The 22,056-nt window shown below is 38.7% G+C and overlaps 1 protein-coding gene across 1 annotated transcript in view; it reads right to left on the minus strand.

Moving 5' to 3' along the window:
* Window positions 1-22,056, minus strand: part of MACO1 (macoilin 1) — a 50,553-nt gene that overhangs the window by 18,380 nt on the left and 10,117 nt on the right. Inside the window, exons 2-6 of the mRNA XM_024203668.3 lie at window positions 18,266-18,407; window positions 16,039-16,165; window positions 13,598-13,721; window positions 10,640-10,818; window positions 6,784-7,282 (exon numbers count right to left, since the gene is read on the minus strand). Coding sequence (XP_024059436.1) covers window positions 6,784-7,282; window positions 10,640-10,818; window positions 13,598-13,721; window positions 16,039-16,165; window positions 18,266-18,407 — 1,071 coding nt within the window. The remainder of the gene's footprint in view (window positions 1-6,783; window positions 7,283-10,639; window positions 10,819-13,597; window positions 13,722-16,038; window positions 16,166-18,265; window positions 18,408-22,056) is intronic.

Consider the following 22,056-nt stretch of genomic DNA (forward strand, 5'->3'; position numbering starts at 1 on the left):
AGATGTGAAAAGAAGTTCCCTCATGCCTTCCCATCTACCTATTCCCTCCCACCCCTACTCTTTTCTGCCTCTGTATGAACTCTCACAGCTGTCTCCCATTCCCATATTTGTCTTCTCAAAATGTGGAAGAATTCTATTTCTGATCTAACACAGACCATCCCATTAGCACTGAACCCATCTGTTTCCCCAAACCTACAAAACCTAAAGTCTTTTTGTAAATCTATTTGTCAAATTCAGATTTAGTCTACAACGGAATCTTCTTCAGGATTTCTCACAACTGAGAATCTGTATTATCAGTAAAAGCTCCGCTCCAATACCAGTTTGAGTAAAGGAGGTCATAAAAAAAAAAAGAGAGAGAGAGGAAGAGGCAATGATAGCCCTCTTCCTTTATCTATGACAGGGATTCTAAAACTGTGGGTCGGGACCCCAAAGTGGGTCAGGACCCCATTTTAATGGGGTCGCCAAGGCTGATGTTGGCCCTGGGCCCCAGCAAGTCTGAAGCCCAAGCCCAACCTCCCAGGGCTGAAGCTGAAGCCCGAGTCCCACCACCCAGGGCTAAGGTTACGTGTCCCCACCCAGGGCAGAAGCCCTTGGGCTTCAGCTTTGGCCCCCGCCCAGGGCAGTAGGGCTCAGTCTTCAATCCCCCTTACTGTGGTCATGTAGTAAATTTTGTTATCAGAAGGGAGTCACAGTGCAATGAAGATTGAGAACTGCGGACCTATGGCATTGTTAGATGGTTTTGACCTATTTTATTTATGTTAGGACAGTCCACTCCCAAATATAAAAAGACTACAGGACCAAGTGGGTCAAATCCCATTTTGGGGGGGAGAAACTGTGCATATTGTTGCAGTAACTTGTAAAAATGGAAAGGCAGGAAGGCAATGTTAGGTGGATAAACACAGTTTTAGGCCAATCACAGGATCCACACCATCCCTCTGGCTACAACATTTGAACATATGGGAGTTGAAAGGAAAGGGTGACACAGCTGTAAACAGCTTGTGTGTCAGCCAGCACCTGGCTCCACAAATGCGGCTACCTAACACTCGGACCCCTTCTTTATGTTGCCCCCGACTCTACTCCCAGCTATGAACTCTTCACCTTATTCCCGATCGAATTACCTCCTTCCATTCCCTGATTTCCGATGTATGTTCCCAGAGCTTCTGAGCCTGTTTATTTTTCTTGCCTGCCTTAGTCCTATTATACCTCAGTAGGCTTTGAGGATGTCCCCTACTGTAACTGATGGGATAAAAGCCTTCTGGGTTATGTTAAAGCTACTTCAGACAGGCAGCAGATTGGAAAAAATAGGCTCCGGAGCTCTGGGGACATTAGTGTGCTATAGAAAATGGAAAATAACTAGAGCTAAAATACAGGAAAATATATTTACCGTAACACTTTCAAGTTTTGCTCTGAAAGTAACCCCAAGTCTTGTGAGAGCAGGAAGGAAGAAAGGGCATGAGCCATGCCCTGCTCCACAAATATTCCCCTATGTACAAATGTAGCCCAATTCCTGAAGAATTCAAAGATATCCACAAGGATAACTAATGCAAGAGTAAGCTGCTTCTCTGGGTCAATACTCCATAAGCCAGGAAACGGCACTTCGGTGGATGTCAACACTTTTGTCAAGCTGTGCTTTTAGATGCTCTTTTGGCATGCAAATAGCCAGCAGCAAGTTGGGATCATTACAAAGCGGCATCTTGCTGTGGGAAAACCCAGCTTTTCTGGTACTTTTTGCACTACAGAAGAACGAAAGCTTTATGATCGTGATTTGTACTTGTAACACAGTCCAAATCCATAAAATGGAAAGAAAACCTGCCAGTCCCCTAGAATGGATAGTGAGATGATACAGGATGCTAAACTAGCTTGCTCTGGTAGCCATTAGGAAATTATCTGAGTCTATGATGTGTAAATAGGTACCAGATTCGGTCTCTCCATTGGCCTGATGAATATAACGATGTAAAATGAACAGTCTGGATGAAAGTTGCTACAGAAATATAAAAATCTCAAGTGCTTTTACAAACAGAAAACAGGTCTCACAACATCCATGAGAGGTTGGGAATATCTCCATTTTACTGATGGAGGCAGAGAGAGGTCTGTATCGCAGAGCTGACAATTGCCACTGCCAGGATTAACCCCCTAGAATCCCTCTGCTGTAGCCAGCTGAACCACAACCACTCCCTTTCATTAGCCAAAGAAAATGTTAATTGCAACACCCAACGACACATTTTTAAGAAAAGGGAACTCCTCTAACTCCTTATCCAGAAAAGTACAAGTACTGAAATAGTTTACAGACATGGTGGTCTTCACTGTTGTCTCATACAATAAGTTTCACATACATAAATTAAAACTGAAAACCTTCCTTATAAGAACAAAATACAACCACCATTTTTGGAAGATGGACATTAGGTTCCACATTTCAGTATTGTATTTGAGCTTTGGCTCGCTTGTGTACTAAAGTGAATTATTTGAAATCAAGTTGTTTCTTTGGGAACAAGAACTGAAGTGTTAACAAATCCATTAGTTATTTTTGTCAGTTTTCAGAGATGTTAGGGCAAACTGTCTTTACTTAAAAAAGGAGAGTTTCACTTCTCTTACTGTGACACTTTCAGTTCCACGTCAACACATGACCTACTTAAATATTATTTTAACTAGATAAAATCTTCCAAATTTATTAACTGCTTTCCCCACATCTTTTTATTAACTTAAGACACCACAGAATAAAAAAATTTCCTGCCTTCAGAGAGGGGTAACAATATGCACAAAAAAAAATTAGCTACTAAAAAAATTACTTGATATTGCCCTTTTAAATATTGTAGCATACTATGTAATATCAACTTAGAGAAAATATTAAAGAGCATGTGGTAGTTTTACTCTGAAAAGTAAATCTAAAAATGGCATTTTAGGGATTCATATTTATTGTATCTGAATAACCACCAATAATCTTGATTCAATAGCCACCATAAGAGGAACTTTAACTCCATCTAATACTGCTCAGTTAGTTCAGGGCCATATTTGTGAACAAAAAAGAACACAACCTGGCTTGGAGATCCCAGGGTGAGTTTGAAAGTTATGAAAAGCATCTTTTTATTTGAAAACAGAACAGAGCAGTCACTGAGACAAACAGGGATCCTCACACTGCATTTTTTTTATAGTTGCTTTTTAGACTAGAGTCACAATTTAACCACAAAAGTTAGAAGTTTAGTAATTAATGCCACTTAAAGTGGAGAAAACAATGAATAAAAGCTTTACAATATAGGAACAAGGGCACGGTCAAGAGAAAATAAACAGCTTGACTTTAATTTAAATTAAACTATCCCTCAACATGGAAATTTTTTTCAAAACAAAGATTTTTTTATATATATTTAAAGACACACATTACATTGGGTCTCTGACTAAACTAGGAGTTACACACGGATAGTCTAAACAGAAGCAATAACTGATGCATTGTTCCAGTTATTTACATTGGTAATAAATAATATCAAGCAGCAGCAGCAGACAGGAAATTAGTATTTTAAAACCTCAATGTAATCACAATGACAACTTGACGCAAACTAACATCTGTGGCCCTGTATATAAGAGTCTCAACATATATTTAAGCATACTAAAGTATTTTGGATCTTAAATCTGGTCCCTCATGGACACATACAGAATAAACTATTTTCATACACAGGCTGGCAGGCCATATTATAATATGGAGAATTGGTACCACTCTTCTTTTTTCTTGGTCCCTATGATCAGTTCATTGGTGAATTGTGACTAGAGCCGGGCAACATTTTTTCAGCAAATACCACCTCTATCCCGATATAACGCGACCCGATATAACACGAATTCTAATATAACGCGGTAAAACAGCGTTCCGGGGAGGCGGGGCTGCGCGCTCCAGCGGATCAAAACAAGTTCAATATAGCGCGGTTTCACCTGTAACGCGGTACGATTTTTTGGCTCCAGAGGACAGCGTTATATCGGGGTAGAGGTGTAGTAAATATGCCAAAAAAGAAAAAAAAAAAAAAAAAGCATTTTTGTGGCACTGAAATTATTTGCAAATTTGGGTTGAATTTTGGCCAACCTCTCCCCCAGAAAAACAACAATTTCAGAAGTGTCAAAGTGAAATGTTTCAAAATAGTTCAAATCAACATTTGAAATGTTTCATTTGACCTAGCAAATTTTTTTCAGTGTTTTTAATTCAGCAAGGAAAAAAACAAACGATTATTCACTCAACTCTAATTGTGACATTCGGGACACTGACCAGCTCTCTTCTTTTCCTAAGCGAGCAGAAGAGTTATCTTATCTTTGCCTGGATTATATAGGCACAACTTCTACTGATGGCATTGCCATCTGCATCCCATTAACACAGGGCTGAATTTGGTTTCCAGGTAAGGTTAAGCAAGCTAGAAGCTAGCTAGTTCATTCAGTTATTCTGCAGATACTATAAGTGAGAACTGATCTGAATATTTCAAGTAAATAAATGAGAAGAAGCCATATGAATCGGCAGAAGGTATGCCAATTAGTGGATATAATCATTATCAGAAGTGAAAAGGGTATTTTCATAGAAGTAATTGTATCCACATACAGTGTATCTTCAGAGACAAACTAGAGTCAAAATTCCAATTACCTAAAGGTTCCTGCAGGGAAAGTGTGAGCCTGACTTGCCAATTAAATTACCCAACAAGGACTTGCTGAAGTTAGACCAGTGAGCGTGCAACACTACAGAAAAGAAAAAGGAGATGCTAATAGTGAGACGGGGGCGGGGGGGGGGGGGCGCAAGGGAGAAGGCATAAAGGTGCTACAGACTTATTCTAACAGGTCCCTATCCCTGTTCCATCCCAATTACATGCTGTTTTCTTTCCTTCAGATGGATCTGCAGTGGCACACAGAGCTCACACAAGGAACTTTGATTTTCTTATTTGCTAACAAGGCAGCAACAATAAGATATTTAGATGGATTTCCTACAGAAGCTACACAGAGAGGGTCTTCTGGTACTAATCCTTTACCACAAAGCATTCAGTGTTTGAAGAGGAGTCACTTACTACTCTTTTGCCTACTACAGGATACCAAATTTGCTGCTCTCTGCTTGTTTTGGCTTAATTACAACTGACCGTTATTCTAGGCCTCAGTGCTCACACATAATATGGAAAGAGCTTGCAGCAGGTGTTATCTTTACATTAGGTTTTGGTCTTTTTCTTTTTGTTTATTTTTTAGGGGAAGAAGGTCTTTGTTGTTCAATAGTAGGATATCACTTTTTACAGATCAACAGTAAACATGGACCTCTTGCTGTTTTTTTTCCTAGAAGTGTTCTGATAAACAGCGCAAAAGAAGTAATTGATATGTCTGCAAATATAGCAACAACATGACTCAGCTATGGTTGATATCAAATAGGCAGTGTGTGTAGCAGTGGGACCCAACTGTAGCAGTTCACTTTTTTTAACATTCACTTTTTCCATTATATTTTACAGCAGCGATTCCTGAACTGTGCTCCATGGATCACCAGTGGTTTGCAAGGCACTTGCTGTCTTTCCTTGTTCCAGCTGTTAAATCGCATTAAAAACTAAAAATATATTAAATGCTCTCCTAATATTACTTTTCCATGTTGACAACTGTCTGAGATGTTATTCAACTGCAAATCGGAGGTAAGAAACACAAAGGAACAGTCTATCCATGAGACAATTACTGTATTCAAATATACTTCATGCTATGAAAGTCTGAGAAGCCCTGTAGTATGGTTAGACTTAGTTATTTCCCCAGACCGTTAGTCAGGTGTGTGGAAACAGGAAACATCAGTGAAAACATACACATGGGCAAAACACAACTTCAGTTCTGTTATTAGCTTGTATCACTGTGTAGTAAAATAGAATCTTTGATCAAAGACAGCATTATGCCATTTACCATGCACATTCTTGAAAGGTACACACAGATACTCCAGTACACACAGATACGCCAATAGAAAATACCACCACCAGGCTGCACAATGTTAACTGCTGAAGAGCTATTTTTCCCCTTTGGGGCAGGAATTTGAGAGGTTCACGTTCATTTTCTATGAAGTTTGCAACTTCCCATTTCTACCCCAACTGACAGCACTGTAAGTACCCAACAGCTTTCCATCTTTATTTAACTCTCAGATTAGCAACCATAAGGACGTGTGACTTTTCAAATCATTATAGTCCATAACACAGTGAAATTAAATTTCTGTGTACTATATCCAGACCAACAAGGTAAAACAGACTTGCAGGTGGAGTGTGAATATATTCCTTCGATAATGTAGCAGCTCATGACTTGCATTCATACCTGTGAACTGAAGATTATTATTATTTTTTTTTTTTAAAAGCAAGCATTTCCAATATTAGACTTTCAAGTACCATGCCACCCTTTCTGCACTGGAGAAGTAAAAGACATATGGGGCAGAACTTGATTAAAAGTGTTCAATAAATTTGTAATGTTACTTTGTACTTCTATAGTGCCTTTAATCAAAGGATTGTTAAAACACTTTATTATGCCTCACAACAACCCTGTGAGGTAGGTAAGTATACCCATTTTACAGATGGATAAACTGAGGCATGGCACGGTAAAGTGATTTGCTTACGCTCACATAGGAAATCTGCAGTAGTGTTAGCAACAGAAACAAGATACCCACCTCCCAGTCCATTCTTCTAATCACTAGGCCATGTTGCCTTTCTAACAAAGCCATAAATTGGTTTGTTAATGGTTTCCTAAAAAAAGGATTCCTAATCTACTGAAAAACAAGCATGATGAGAGAAAGAGGTTGTTAGGCAATGAACATATCAAACTTACCTTACCAGTGCATCTGGTTTGCTTAGCTGGTTATTAGGAATACAGTTTTCCATTAAGTCCTTGTGTGTGCTTGGGCTCTTGCTAGTGCATTTCTGTTTTTTCTCATTTTTAGTAGATGAGGAAGGGATGCTCCCATTAGTTGCACTGTGACTGCGAGGCGAGGAGTTCACAACTCCACTGGCATTTTTGTAATTTTTGGATGAGGCAGTGCATGAGTCCTCTTTTAAGAGATTTTCTGTACTTCCAACAAGATCATTATTTAATCTTTTACTATTGATATGGTTTTCCATATATTCAATTTCTTGTATTTTAGAGTCTACTGGTTGTAAAATATTGTTATTTATTCCAAGGTTGTGTTTCTTGGCATCCTTGTCCTTTTCTTTCCCCTTTTCTCTATATTCTAGCTCCGGCAATGTTGTGGATAATTTTTTATTGGCTGGAATGCCTCCATTGTGTTGTAAAAGTACTGAGGAATCCATATCAGGTAATCCTTTGGCTGCTGCAATAGCAAGAAACCGAGATTATTAAATCAATCTGTTCTGTGGCTTCAAGAAAACTGGGTATCTATTTTTTAAATAAATAAATAAGTAAATGGCAAACCGTTTTAGTGACAACCACCATCAAGGTTATATTTAGGAAAAAACATATCAAATACACTTAGATATTTAAAAGACTAATTTTAACAAACTCACTAATTTTGGGGTACAGATATAATTCTATAAGAACAAGTTCAATTGTAGATACTTACTCTAAAGGGTAAAGAATAAGGGCTTGGCTACACTCGAAACTCAAAAGCGCTCCCGCAGCAGCACTTTGAGAGCTCTCCCAGCGCTGCAGGTACTCCACCTCCCTGAGGGGATTAGCTTACAGCGCTGGGAGCGCAGCTCCCAGCGCTGGGGCACTGTTTACCCTGGCGCTTTACAGTGCTGTAACTTGCTGCGCTCAGGGGTGTGTTTTTTCACACCCCTGAGCAAGAAAGTTGTAGCGCTGTAAAGTGCCAGTGTAGCCAAGGCCTAAATACTACTAACTGAGCAGATTATAAAAGTTGCTAATTAATTGATGAACATTAAGAGGCTATATTTAGAGAGATAATTAACTTGAAATCTAATCAATTTTAAAAGACCTGTGGTATCTAAAACTACAGTACTTTTAATTCCTCTGCCTTCAAATCCCCTCCAACCCCTGCTACTTTGTGTGGTTTTACAAAATTTTTTATAATTTTAAAGTATTTCTGTCCTTTGTTGCTGTGTGAAGACCTACACAACCAACAGGGGAAACTGCAAAACTGACTACACATAAAGTGCTGTCAAAAGCACAAAGATTTCCCCCCAGTTTTACTTGTTACTCGTAATGATGCCAGGTAAAAAAAAGTCAGACAGGAGTCTGAAAGTTAATAGACTTGTTTTTAAAAAGAGGACAAGATTTTAATCTTTATCTAGGAAAAGGGGGATTTTACCAACATATTTTAAGAATATCAAATGTCTACAGATCTCCAGAGCTTTAAGATGAACGTTTATGGTCATATCCAAGTCTAACATTCCCAGTAAGTATACTGGTCTAATTGATCTCCATTTTATTACAGCAGTTAGACAGCCCAGGAAGTGTATTTCAGCATGATAGTTATTCTTGGTCGTTAGAAAGTCTGTTCTACTTCATACCCAATACCATCAACAGAGTCAGGCAATGGATACTCACTAATGTAATACACCTTTTGTACATAAAGCTTCTAGACCAATATACAAAACACAAAATAAAAAGGTGAAATTTCATGTGGAGGCTTTCTTAAAATTTTTTTTTATAAAATTGTTTTTTCCATTTTGTAAAATTAGTTTCACATTGTTTTTGGTAAAGGTTAGGGCCCTACCAAATTCACGGCCATGAAAAACGCATCAAGGACCGTGAAATCTGGCCTTTTGTGTGCTTTTACCCTATACTATACAGATTTACAGGGGGACACCAGTGTTTCTTAAAACTGGGGGTCCTGACCCAAAAGGGAATTGCAGGGGGGTTGCAAGGATATATTAGGGGGGTCACAGTATTGCCACCCTTACTTCTGCGCTGCCTTCAGAGATGGGTGGCTGGAGAGTGGCGGCTGTCGATGAGGCGCCCAGCTCTGAAGGCAGCGCCCCACCAGCAGCAGTGCAAAAGTAAGGGTGGCAATACCATACCATGCCATCCTTACTTCTGCACTGCTGCTGACAGTGGTGCTACCTTCCGAGCTGGGCAGCTGGAGAGTGATGGCTGCTGGCCAGGATCCCAGCTCTGAAGGCAAAGCTGCCGCCAGCAACAGCGCAGAAGTAAGGCTATAGGTACCACAACCGCCCCTACAATAACCTTCCGACCCCTCCACAACTTCTTTTTGGGTCAAGACCCTTACAATTACAACACCGTGAAATCTCAGATTTAGATAGCTGAAATCATAGGATTTAAAAATTTTTAAATTTTATGACCATGAAATTGATCAAAATGGACCGTGAATTTGGTACATTTCACCTGGTGTTTTGTCATGAACATTTATGTTTAAAAACATAATAAAAAAGTAACTAACTGTTGCCATTGTAAGGTTATTCTAAGCAAGCTAATCAGAGAGGAAAGGCCAAGTTTTAAACGTCTACATTTACCAGAACAGAAAAGACCAGGTATATGAGAAATATTATTTAACTATTTCTAAAACTGAGACCCCTTTTTTCTCTACAAGGCAATGATGCAAGTGTTTTAAATAAACACAGAAAGACTTTGCTAATTCTGATTAATGTCAGAGAGACCTGTTTTGTTTTTTTTTAAAATCTCTCTTTGGGGAATTAGCAAGTAAATTAAAAGAGCAAGGATAATTATCACAAAATGTACTTTATTTCACCATTTTTTCAATTGTAATTAATAGCTCTTCATATTGTACTAGTACTTCTATTAGAGTCTATTTGGTAAAAATAATGAAATCTGAGTAATACACTCACTACAGCATATTGTTATTACATCTGAAGTGGGAAGAGTCCGGGATTTTTTGTGTGAATTATAGAAACTATGTGGATTAGCGAAGGTCTGCTTTAGCATGCACAATGTAATAGAAAGAGAGCCTGAGACATGAGGGGCCTAAGGCCCAAACTAAAATCAGGCCCTGCTGATACAAAGCAGAGTCAGCAAGAGTCAGGCTATGAGCAAAAGTCAGGCCCGGTTACAAAACAAATGCCTGCTTGCAGGTTCACTGTCCGGTATATAAACTTGGCAAGAACATGCTGGTGTTGCGAAAACAAAGACACTTGTAACAGGTACTAGGCATTATGTATTCACATAAGCAGATTCCAGAAGGGTAATACCAGAACACCCCGATACGAAGTTATGGTATAAACACACTGCCCAAAGGTGGTACAGGGACACACTGACCCCTCCTAGATAAGGTCAGGAAGACAGGGTCATGGATGGAGAGGTTTTGATCAAACCAGCAGGTATAAGGTATAGGTATATAACCACGTCAGAGGGGTAATGCACAACTTGTTTGTATCAGTGTATAAAGGAGGAGTAAGCAGGATGACAGGATGAGTGTCTTTTTCTGGCGGGGAGAACGGAAAGTCCCACCACTCACTGAGCTGATCCATTGTCACAGGCATACAAGTGTACAAGTAGCACATATAGGGGACTAATACTGTACTTTGTTGGCAATAAACCTGGCCAAGTGCCTTCGCCACTAAACTGAGTCTGTGGTCTTCTTGGGAAGTTCGAAGTCTGCTGTACGGGCTATCTGGCCGAGCCAGTGCAACATACAGAGAGCACACACACGCAGCCAACAACTGACAACACACAGTATTTCTTTTAATTACTGATGGTGGCAGCAAAATACTATGTAGTCAGTATAACCTACCTTCCTCTGCCTCTCTCTCTTGCCTTTGTAGCATCTGTTGCTCTGGGGGTAGAGCTTGCTGGAGAAGCTGCATGTAAAATTCATTCTCTTTCTGCACTTCTTTTTGTTTTCTTAATCGCATTTTGTAGCTGACATAACTTTTGAAGCCAAAGCCCAAAGTCACAACAGGATAGCCAATACTAGAAAGAAGACCATATTACCAAGTTAATAAGATGTCCAGCATGCTATAAATATATCTGGATTACACCTGTTACAAAAGACATGATCTACAGTGGTAAAAGGTCTTTTGTCATACTGATATTCATCATTAAAGATGTAATGATTTATTTATTTAGGTAGGCAAAGACAGCTTTTAGACAACTGTCAGACAGGGCAACATACATCACTTAAGGAGATAAGAGAGACAACATGATCTAGAGGATTGAGTCTGGGGCTATGAGCCAGGAACTTCAGATTTCTAAACCTAGCTCTCCACTTATTTTATATATGGGCTTTGGCACATTATTTCATGCTTCAGTGCACACATCGGTAAAATGGAGATACTACTACTTACATATCCTTGGGGTAAAGCATGCAAGACCTAAATATTGTTATTAGCTAACAGGAATTTGAGCAATACAGAATGCTAGCAGATCATGCCATTAACTGTGCTAACAAGACACTTAAGCAGTGGGAAATCGTCCATTGGTACGAGTATATGCCAAATGTGTTTATTTTAATTTGAGAATGGAAAAAAAGTCTCATCCACTAGCAAAAAAAGGAACCTGCTAGCAAATAAAACCATATTAAATTGATTTAGGCTAATACTCTGCCAAAGAGGTCTTGAAGAATGTGTAGAAGCGTGCCCATATCTATAGCTCTGCTTCCAAAAAGTATAACTCTGCTGATCAAGGCTGATAAACTAGATTCATACAAGTTTTTATATTTATAGGATTTCTAATATTTGTTTTAGGCTTCCCATCAATTTCTTTATCCCAATATAAGTACTTAACAGACCCTGAAATAGAGCTACCAGCAATGATATGGCACTGATGACGTCCTAGGATTAAACATACATCACTAGGAACTCAGCTTTTTACATGCTTCAGGAGTCCTAGATCAGAAACAAATTCAGTTGCAGCAGGTGACTTAACCATTATACAATATTTTCATTTTCTGCTTAGTAATGACACACTATGTAAATAAATTTGAGTTGCAAACATACTGCCAGAATGCATTGATTATTTGCATAAGTATCTGATGTTATCTTTGCTAATGTTTCTTTTGTGATACTGTGTAAATCTATCTGTAGCTACAGTTCTAAAACTCTGATGACAAGCTGGAATGTTTTAATCCAGTTCACAAGGGGAAAAAAACCTCTCAAGAACTTCTGTAACCCAGGAGCGGTGGAAGCTCCCTAAAAGTGTGTGTGTGGGGGAAAGGGGGTGGGCCCACCAGCGCCTGAATCATGGCCCCCACCCCCGTACTGCCCCTTCCTCCTGAGGCCCCATGCTCCTCCTTCCTTCCCCCAGGCTCTGCCCACTGCTCGCTCCTCTCTGCCCCCATCCACTGTTGCTCGCCCTTATGACTGATAAAAAGTGATGGGACCATGGCCCCCCGCTCCTCCCATTCCAGCACCCCTAGAATTTATTGCATAGTGTGGACAATATAATATAATATAATATATGGAGATATACCTATCTCATAGAACTGGAAGGGACCCCGAAAGGTCATCGAGTTCAGCCCCCTGCCTTCACTAGCAGGACCAAATACTGATTTTGCAACAGATCCCTAAGTGGCCCCATCAAGGACTGAAGTCACAACCCTGGGTTTAGCAAGCCAATGCTCAAACCAATGAGCTATCCCTCCCCCCCATAGTTAGGGGTTGTCTACATGGGGACACTCAGGAAAATTAATCCAAATTAACTAAAGGTGTGAATTTAAAGTAGATTAAACTGCATTAAATCCGTGTGTGGAAACTCATTCCAAATTAAAGGGGCCTTAACTAGGCTTAATTTAAATTTACTTCCTTGTTCCTGGAAGAAGTTGAAGACCTTATTTGTGCAAAAAGATACTTCAGGATATTCACAAAGGAGAAAAATGTATTAATTAACCAAGTACCACCAATAAACTTTTGCTCACATCAAACTAAAATTTGTGTACAAATTTTTCCAATATGCTCTCTGTAAATATGAATATTGTATGTTTATAAAAAAGTTTCAAGAAATGGTATAAATCTCTTTGTAATATTGTAATTCTCTCCATCTCACAAGCAAACAGTCTCCAAACGTGTTGGTTGCACCTGGATAAAGTTTCATCTCACTTTATGTCTAGAATATTTAAATGACAGCTAACGGTGATAAATTTTTTTTTTTACCATGAATTTGTACGATGGCATCAAGTTTACTAATAAGAGAAGGCTCTTCTGGTGTTCTCTCCCCTCCCTTTCTTTTCTCACCTAAGCACACCTACTGGATTTGGTCCCATAGACCAGTTAGACAGCCAAATGCCTATCTTTCCCTGGTCCATGCACTGCACTGAGGCTTAGGCATCCTTATGCTTGGAGTAGGGCTGCAGTGCACACACTAAGAGGCAGAAACATAGTTGCCTAGGGAAATTTTACTGAAAAAAAAATAAAAAAGGTGCTGAGCAAGTTTAGGTGCCTACAGGGTTCAGTGGCAGCTGAGCAGGGGCTCTGTGAATCCCAATGGGACCTGATTCTGAGATTCAGGTGCCTAAAGTGGCAGTTAGGTGTCTAAGTCCTACTGTGAATCCATTCCTCTGTTTATTTCCTGCATCATCTTATTCTCTATTTTTATTGCCTTTTATGTCATCTGTATTTCATTTCTGTGTCTTTAATGTGATTGACAGTTTTTTCCTCTCAATGGTAATTTTTGCTGTAACATTTACCCGGTTTTATTAATATTGTGCTGTTATATAAAAATTCAATACAAATAAAAGAAGGGAAGGAACACTTACCAGTGTGCAGCAAAAGGACGACAAAGGTCTACATGAAAGTTTTTGAGATCTTTAAATCGAATTGCTGCTTCAATATAAACAAAAAGTATCCACAGCGATACTGTTGGCAAACACACCCCCCTCTCTATGGAGAAAAGACAAATACAAGCATCAGCAATACATTAAAGGCAGCAAGTACTTTAAGTTATTCTTTCAGAAGACTCAAATAAAAGGAAGTTAGTCAAGTCAGGGGTAAATATGGAATGAAATAAAGACTAGCTCTTGCAAAACAAAAAAACTAAAGATGTTTTAATTAAGAGTTTAGCTCTAAAGCTCTGCTTTATCATCTAGACTCAAATGCTAGGTATCTCAGAAAAATAAAACAGAAAGAGACATATCTGATGAGATACCTTTGCCCAAACCCCTACAATATGGATGAGCCCAAGCGAGAGAAACGGCAGAACTTTGGGGCCACGTTATAGTTTATGATCTTTGTATCAAGGAAAGGTTATTAAATTAGATTGAACTAGTAATATCCATTTAGGTACCTCTTAATACCTAATGCGAATATGGCTAAAATAATACATGAGTGGGTAAGCAGAACACTTGTTACCCAATAGACCAAGCTCCTTCCCCAAATGCAGGCAACAGTCTCCTCGACACACATTTTAGACTAGCTGAGCATTTGGGAGCCCATGTGGACTTTTTTCTGCACTATTCTCATACTCTTTCATTCGTGCAATTAGGAGTCATACAAAGGGAGGGAGAGAACTTTCCTTGGACAGTAGAAAACAGAATTGGCCACTTGTAAATGTTATTAATCTGATATGTAGTGATTATATTGTAGGCCAATTTAAGTTGTAATTGGTTACCTTAAATAATAGCTTTGTTCTTTGTCGTCCATCCATATAATCCAGCAGTAGTTTACTACACAACTTTCCATCTACATGAATGCAACTTTAGGGCATGGATTCTCAACCTGGAGGTCATGAACTTCCAGGGAGTTGTCACCATCCTGCCTGCCCACACTGCTAAATGTGAAGGGAATTCCAGCTAAATTTCAACAGGGAAGAGCCACTACTTTAGAGTTATCCAGACCTGCTGAATACAGCAGTATTTGATGGACGATCTGACTCAGCAATCACCAGTAGGAATGCTAATGATTTATTCTGCTGCATGGGATTTAACCACAGAACTCCCATTGACTTTGCGAGTGTTTTATGAATTAATTCCACACAACTCTTGGAACATTTTAAGTGATCTCAATAGGGAAAGCTAACACTATCCTTTAAGCTACTGCTTTAGGGTTCCCAAGTCTACTGGCAGAGGAAACCATCTTCCTGAAAAGTGACATCATTTGACAAGAAAAACTTTGGGCAATCATTTTAAATCCTAGAGTTATTTTAGGATTGTTTAAAACATTATTAAAAATGAGCAGCAACTGATTCTCAGTTTCTTCCACTGGGCTCCCACATGCTATTATTACAAATGATTAAAACTGTTGGCAAGATGCTGCCTCCACCAGTGGGCTGAGAAATACTCATTGCAGTGTTGCTAACTTGTGATTTTATGACATCTTGTGCTATTTGGTGTTTTTCTTAAAGCCCCAGCTTTTTGAGGTATGTGATTAGGTGAGAATCTCCACTTTCACTAAAAAAAAAAGTTTCTAAGCCCTCATGGTTGTAGAGAAAATTTTGAAAACATAACTTGAGTGCACCCTAAAGGATTAGAAGCCAAATACCCCCCCTCCAAATGTATTTTTAAAATATTCTTAGGATTTTTAAACCAATCATGATTTTTTGCAGTCTGACACTTTTTTAAACGTTTGGAGTCAGCAACACTGTCCTTGCAATAAAAATAGTTATTGTGACAAGTGCTTTAACCTGTAAATATCCATGATGCTAGCTAAAGTAATCTTTTAAATAAAGAAGTACACAGCATGTTCTGGTAAGCATTTTTTTTTTTTAAACCAGTGGAAGGGGGAAAAAAAACATTTGCTTCATCATTAATCTCTCAGTTAAACAACTCTAACCCAAATAGAAAGAACAGTGCTAGTATTGTGTCACAAAACTCCTGTTCTTTTTGTATTAGTGCTCCAAATTTCCTGATTTAAAAACAGTTATGCAGCAAGGTCAGGCATTCATAGATAGTTTTTGCTGTTCTGGGGAGTCCCCTAGATACACTTTTCATGCCACTAGTTAAGGTGTCTTACTGTTTACAAAAAAAGTGCATACAAAGAAATCTCAAATACAAATCATTGGGTTAAGGTTATTTTGAAACTACATTAATTCATTCCCATAAAAAAGGGACACAAAACAGATCTGTGAAACAAATGGAAGGCACAACTCTAGCTGAAAAAACAAGTTTTAATAAATCACAGAAATTATATTTCTGAATTTTGCTATGCAATGCTAAGATTTATATTTAACTAATAAGTTGTAACTAAAAGAATGTTGACCTACCTGTGTGCCAGACATACTGTACCCATACATACGTGCTGGCAGCAAAAAATAGCCATTGTATTGGTATGAAGAGCAGACATATTATATTGGATGTGAATGCTACACAAACAAAAAATACTGAAAAGGCCTGAGAAAAGGGAAAAAAGAAAGCATCTTAATGGTTCAATTATATTCCAGAGGAAACTACTGCTTTATATGCTAAATATGAAGTACAGCGTAGATGACATCAGGGTTATTTCAACATTAAAAGGTTACTACTATTTATAACAATTTGATTGGCTAATGAAGGTTCTAACCGATACATTTACGCGACAAACAGCGCACAACTCAGAACTGTGCAGGTTCTATCCACTCTGCCAGCAGGTCTTCAAACAAAATCACTGTGTGTGAACACAGCTGCAGGTAGGACTTCAACTGTACTGTTGACAGGCCTTGGCATTACTATATTATCCTCTTGATGTCAACAATGCCATTTTATGATAACACACTTACAAAAAAGGATTAGGTATGTAAACGGATGAGAACATCCAGATTATATTAATGGGATAAAAATATATAAGGATATAAATCCTGATGCTTCAGCACATAAGCCAAATCACTGACAGCAGTTCTGAAGAAACTTTCCTTGTTTCCACTGCTAGATAGGACACTGGCCTAGATGGACCACTAGTCTGATATTGGTATGATGCTTCCCGTGTTCCGGGGCTCAGAATTGTGAGATCATTCCTATTCTGAGGTGCTGGAGACGCTTTTGACTTCATGCCTCATTACAGTTGAGGTGTGCAGTTTTTTGACTACAACTGCAAGGCCAGCAAGATTTTGTTTCTCACATGAACTAGCAAAAATCCTTGTTAGCACTTTGGGAAAGAAAGATGTTAAAGTCATTAAGTGATTTATAAATACCAAATTATAATTTAAAGGAATATATTCTCTTCCCATGGGCATAACTGCCCCTTTAACAGGTGCTGTGGGCATTTAAAAAGGTGAAATATACTCCTAAGATTTTTGAGATAAAGATTAACCAGTGTTGAGTAACAATTTGCATTAAAAGAATAGTTTTCAGCTACTTTTAAAATATATAATCCTTAGTAAAACCCCCCACCAATCTTTATAACTTTTGTTCACATAAAAACGTATTATATTTCATAATTATTTCCCTTACTTTCAACTATGAGTTAATGTTATTAGTGGGTGGCTATTACTTATTTTTAATAATTGTGATTAAAATCCTTCATATTGTTATACTTTTCCTGTTAGGGAAGGTCAAGTAAAGTAAAACCTGGATTTTGAGCCAATTTAATGTAAAGGGACAGTGTCAAGTTAGGAGCCATGTCTGGGATTTCCCAGGGAGTTAGCGCCCAAATTTTATTGGAATTCATTAGCGCTGGGCACTTAACTCCCTAAGGCGTCTTGTAAAACCCTAGCCCATATTTTTAAACATCACATTCCTTACACAAGGAACATCCCAGATTATTTAAACAAAGAATTTAGGTTTCACTATTTATTTTCAATTTTTAAATGGCTGCCAGATTCCTACAACAAAGGAATAAACTTGAGGCAGTTGCAGCACAATTGCAAGGCCTGCAACTTTTCAGGTAGGGGATAGGGAGGAGGAGGAGGAGTGAGAGAGAGATAGAAAGTACAAAACAAAAGACTAGCCACACATTAAATCTAAATACTGTATCACTTTAACATAAAGCTAACTTTCACTCTACTACCAGTATCTAAAAGCTATTTCCAATAAACTGAGCTTCTTTGTTGTTTTCTTGTTGGCACCCACCAGTATTACTAATTTAAAAGACAAGAGGATCAGTTTCTTTTTTTTGGTACTTGGCCCCCATTACCATTGTACCTGAGGGCCTCACAATCTTTTTAATGCACTTACACTCGCAACACCCCTGTGAGGTAGGAAAGCACTATTATTCTCATTTTACTGATGGGAAACTGAGGCACTGAGAGGCTTAATGATTTGCCCAAGGCCAAATATAAAGTCTGTGGCAAAGAAGGAACCTGTACCAAGGTCTCTGAAGTCCTATGCTCGCGCCCTACCTGCTAGACCATTGTTTCTCTCAAAAGCAATGTAAACACATGCTGAGTTGGTTGTATGAGGGTACTATAAACCCTGGAACTTTTCCATTGCTACGAGCCCTAGAACTCCGCCACTGTTACAGGTATTTGCTAACACAACCAGAAAAATCAGTTTTCAAGTGTTTTCTTTTATACTTACCAAACCCTGGTATCTGAACGAATCGTAAACGCTCCTGATGAAAAGCCAAAACGGCCACAGATATTCAAATCTGAACTCCAGGACAAAGTCTGCCAGCAATACTAGTGCCCACACCACCAAGAATTTCAGGTACAGAAATGTACTGTAAAGAAAAAAAGACAACTGACATTAATTTCAACGCTTCTGGTGAAGAGAGGGATGCCAACAAGAGAACATATTGTTCTGATCAAAAGAAATGTACCATATGCTTTTTTCTTATAATGGTTTTCTTGTAATGAGATTGATCACCTATAACACAAAATAGAGGCTTGTTCAAACACAAGCTGGCTTGGGCTAATGGAATCTTTAAAATTACACAAAATGCTTTTGAATTTTAGTTTTTACAAAGTGGTGGAAAAGGAAACTTTTATTGCTGTTACAAAATACTTTAGGCCAACCTCTTTCTTTATCACGCTATCATATTTTTTATAAAGTGAAGTTTTGTAAGCAGCTGGTTTATCATTCAAATATATGTTGTCATGGCTGAAAGGCTCCAGATTTTTTCTATTTTTCTCTCTCTCTCTCTCTCATATTTGCTTGCAAAGGCCATGTAGTTTTCTGTGTTTTCCCCAAGAAAGTGCTGCAGAAGTTTGATTCTCTCTCTCTCATGCACACACACAGTTATAATGTTAGCAACTTAGAACTCACATGGCATCATACAAATTAAAGACAGGCAACCAATAAGGAAGTCTGTTGCAATTTCAAACTGCCAAAGTGTTGTTTTTCATAATACTCTTTAAAGTAAAAATGTCCATTTTAAAAATGGGAATATGGAGGCACAATCATACAGGCTCTGGAAGAGCCAGAAAAAGAAACCATATTTCCTGACTCTCAGTCCAACACTTTAAGTACTGGACAACACAGGTCTCAAAATATTGAGACAAACACTGAGTGGTCTCTCAAGTGCTTATTTAGGTCATTCTTACAAGTGTTACTATGTTAATTAATATTTTCTGCTACATCAATGAAGCTGGCAGAAGGAAAGGTGAAGAGTACCAGAGGCAAAGAAAATCAGAGCTCCATTATCTTGCTTCATTACCTCAAAATATGACCTCTTACTGCATTATGTTAACTTGTGTAATTATTTTATGTATATTTATACAAACAACTTAACCATTTTTTTAAACCAAGAGCTGCTCCACCATGATATCCTCAAGCAGTCACTTTCTCTGTATCACACTGTCAGCAAGCTCAATGGAACTTTGCCCTGGGATGTCTACTGACAAACTGCCAAGAATTAACATGTGCAATGTTGAGTAGGACCGTCTGTCTCAAGTTTCTGTACTGTGCATAGCCATCCATATTATCTGGGAAGTTACATAAGTCTTGATAAAAGATACAGAGAAGAAAGCTTCTGCGAAGAACAAATTTACACATAAGCAGTGGGTTACAAGCAACTGAATACCGGTTAGCCTTGAAGAGTTAGTGGTGGAAATTACTAAGCTTGTTGCCTATCGGGTAGATCACTTAATTCCATTTCATTAAAATTCAACAATGTTCTTATCTCAGGGTGATGAAGCAAATTATCACAGAAAGAGAAGCCATTATCGCTTACCAATTCTCTGAGAATTATTCTTTTCTAGAGCAAGGCACCACCTACAGTTTTTACTGGGCGAATTACTGAGCAATTGCACACCTTTTTGCTACGTACATCAAAGATGATGATGCTCTGGATGCCCTCTATTAGCAACTATTTTAAACAAGACAAAGCCTCCATGCATCTCGGAAACCTCCAACCTGAAACCATTTCAGTAATTCTTTAAATAGCAACGCTGAAGTTTCAGATGTATGCAGCCACAGAATGACTGTGGTGTGGAGGCAGAGTGGCACTTTATTTTTAATCTACTAACCACAACAAAAATGTTAATGTATTTTGGAAGTGATGATAGTAGTACTGGTAGGAAATGCTAGCTTGCAAACAGGTATGCAGTAATCAGATTCCCACATCCATACACTCACACTTGTCTGTAAAGTGCCTGGTACTCAGCTGGTACTATACAAAGAAATACATGATGTAATTCATCCCCTTTATATGAATGAAGAGATGGATTCTCTGCACTATGAATGAGTGTAAAGATACTCCAGTAGTAAATTAGTGCAAGTTACAAGAGGAATACTCCCTTTTGTACCCATGGGGTCCAAATGAGTTAAAGCAGGGATGGGCAAACTACAGCTCGTTGGCCACATCCAGCCCATCAGACCTTTTAATCCGGCCCTCGAGCTCCATTGCCCTGGTCCGGCGCTCCCGCCAGGGAGTAGAATTAGGGGCTTGCCCTGCTCCACCCAGCGCTCCCGCGTGTTCAGGACCTGCGTGACGGGCGTGAGGGCATGCATGTTACTCCAGCTGCATAACTCAAACGCGCCTCATGCGCCATCAGAGCCTGGAACATCCTAGTGTGGAAAGGGGGTTAATTTGGTTTAATTATTGTAATACATTGTTATGATGGTATATTTATAATAGTAAATAAGGTTTTATGTTTATTTCCACTAAAATGTATCTTTATTAAATACATTTTATTGGAATATCTCTGAATTGTTAATTTCATGAGCACTCGTGGCCCGCCATACAATTTCCATGCCCAGATGTGGCCCTCAGGCCAAAAAGTTTTCCCACCCCTGAGTTAAAGTGAAAGATGTCAGGAACGGATACGTACATTGTGCATTCCTGTGAAACATCATACAATCTAGCTATACAATTAGGTCAGATTCCAAGATTTAAGACTAGGAAAACCCCATACTTCCACCTTAATTTTTTGTCATGGTTGGGTTCATATGGTTAAATCAAATCACTATATGGGATGAGAAAGTGACATTTGTGGACCCTCACGGTCTTTTCTGTTTCACTCCACTGTCCTTGGAGAGCAGAGGAACAGTGGATATTCCCTTCTCACCCAACGTGTTACTAGATTACCTACTAAAAGTCCAGTTCTGCAACCCTTACTCACTGTGACTAGTCCCATTCAAGCGAACTAACAGAGATTTATAAACAAGGTATATAAGAAATCTAATAGGCAATGAGGTAAGAAGCTTCATGACCTGAAACATTGTCTATCCCTGGACTAAGTCAATTTGCAATGCGACTTTGCTTTTAAAATATTGTTTTTATAGAACAATTTCAAAAACATTTTCCTGTATCTATGGTTGAAGTGTTTACACAACAGAATGAAAATATTTGCATACATTTTAAATACAACTATAAAAAGATCCTAATAAAGTAATCAGAAATGCTAGTGCATTAACCTAGGAGATTAACATTTCTTAGGTGATTGCAGCATTGCCAATAGCCTTGCACTCAAATAATGCCCTCAGAGGATAGCAAAACAGCAGCATGACCGTAAAAATCTTATAACTTCAACTTTAAAAAAAAAAAAAAAAAAAAAAAAAAGTATGTGGTAAGATGGGTTTTGGTTGTATACTATGTTTTATTCTTTTTGGGTTAAATTCAGCCTTTGACATAGGACCTGTACAAAGACCCTCCATGACACAGAACCTCTGCAATACTCAGGTATGAGGGGGGACAGGTGTTGTGGTTGTGTAGTAGAACCTGTAAACTCTACATGCCAGGGAAGCAGATTCCATCCATGTCAGTTCTGAATACACTAATGGATTTGCACATAAGCAGATCCAACATCCAGGAACCCTCATGCAGATGCTATTATAGCTACTAGGCTAGACAAACAGCTGTGGCGGGCATGCACTGCAGTGTGTGTGTGTGTGTGTGTGTGTGTGTGTGTGTGTGTGTGTGTGTGTGT

This window comes from Terrapene carolina, unplaced genomic scaffold, assembly GCF_002925995.2.
Source record: "Terrapene carolina triunguis isolate 2854851 unplaced genomic scaffold, T_m_triunguis-2.0 Scaffold236, whole genome shotgun sequence".
In the NCBI taxonomy this organism is placed as follows: domain Eukaryota; kingdom Metazoa; phylum Chordata; order Testudines; family Emydidae; genus Terrapene; species Terrapene triunguis.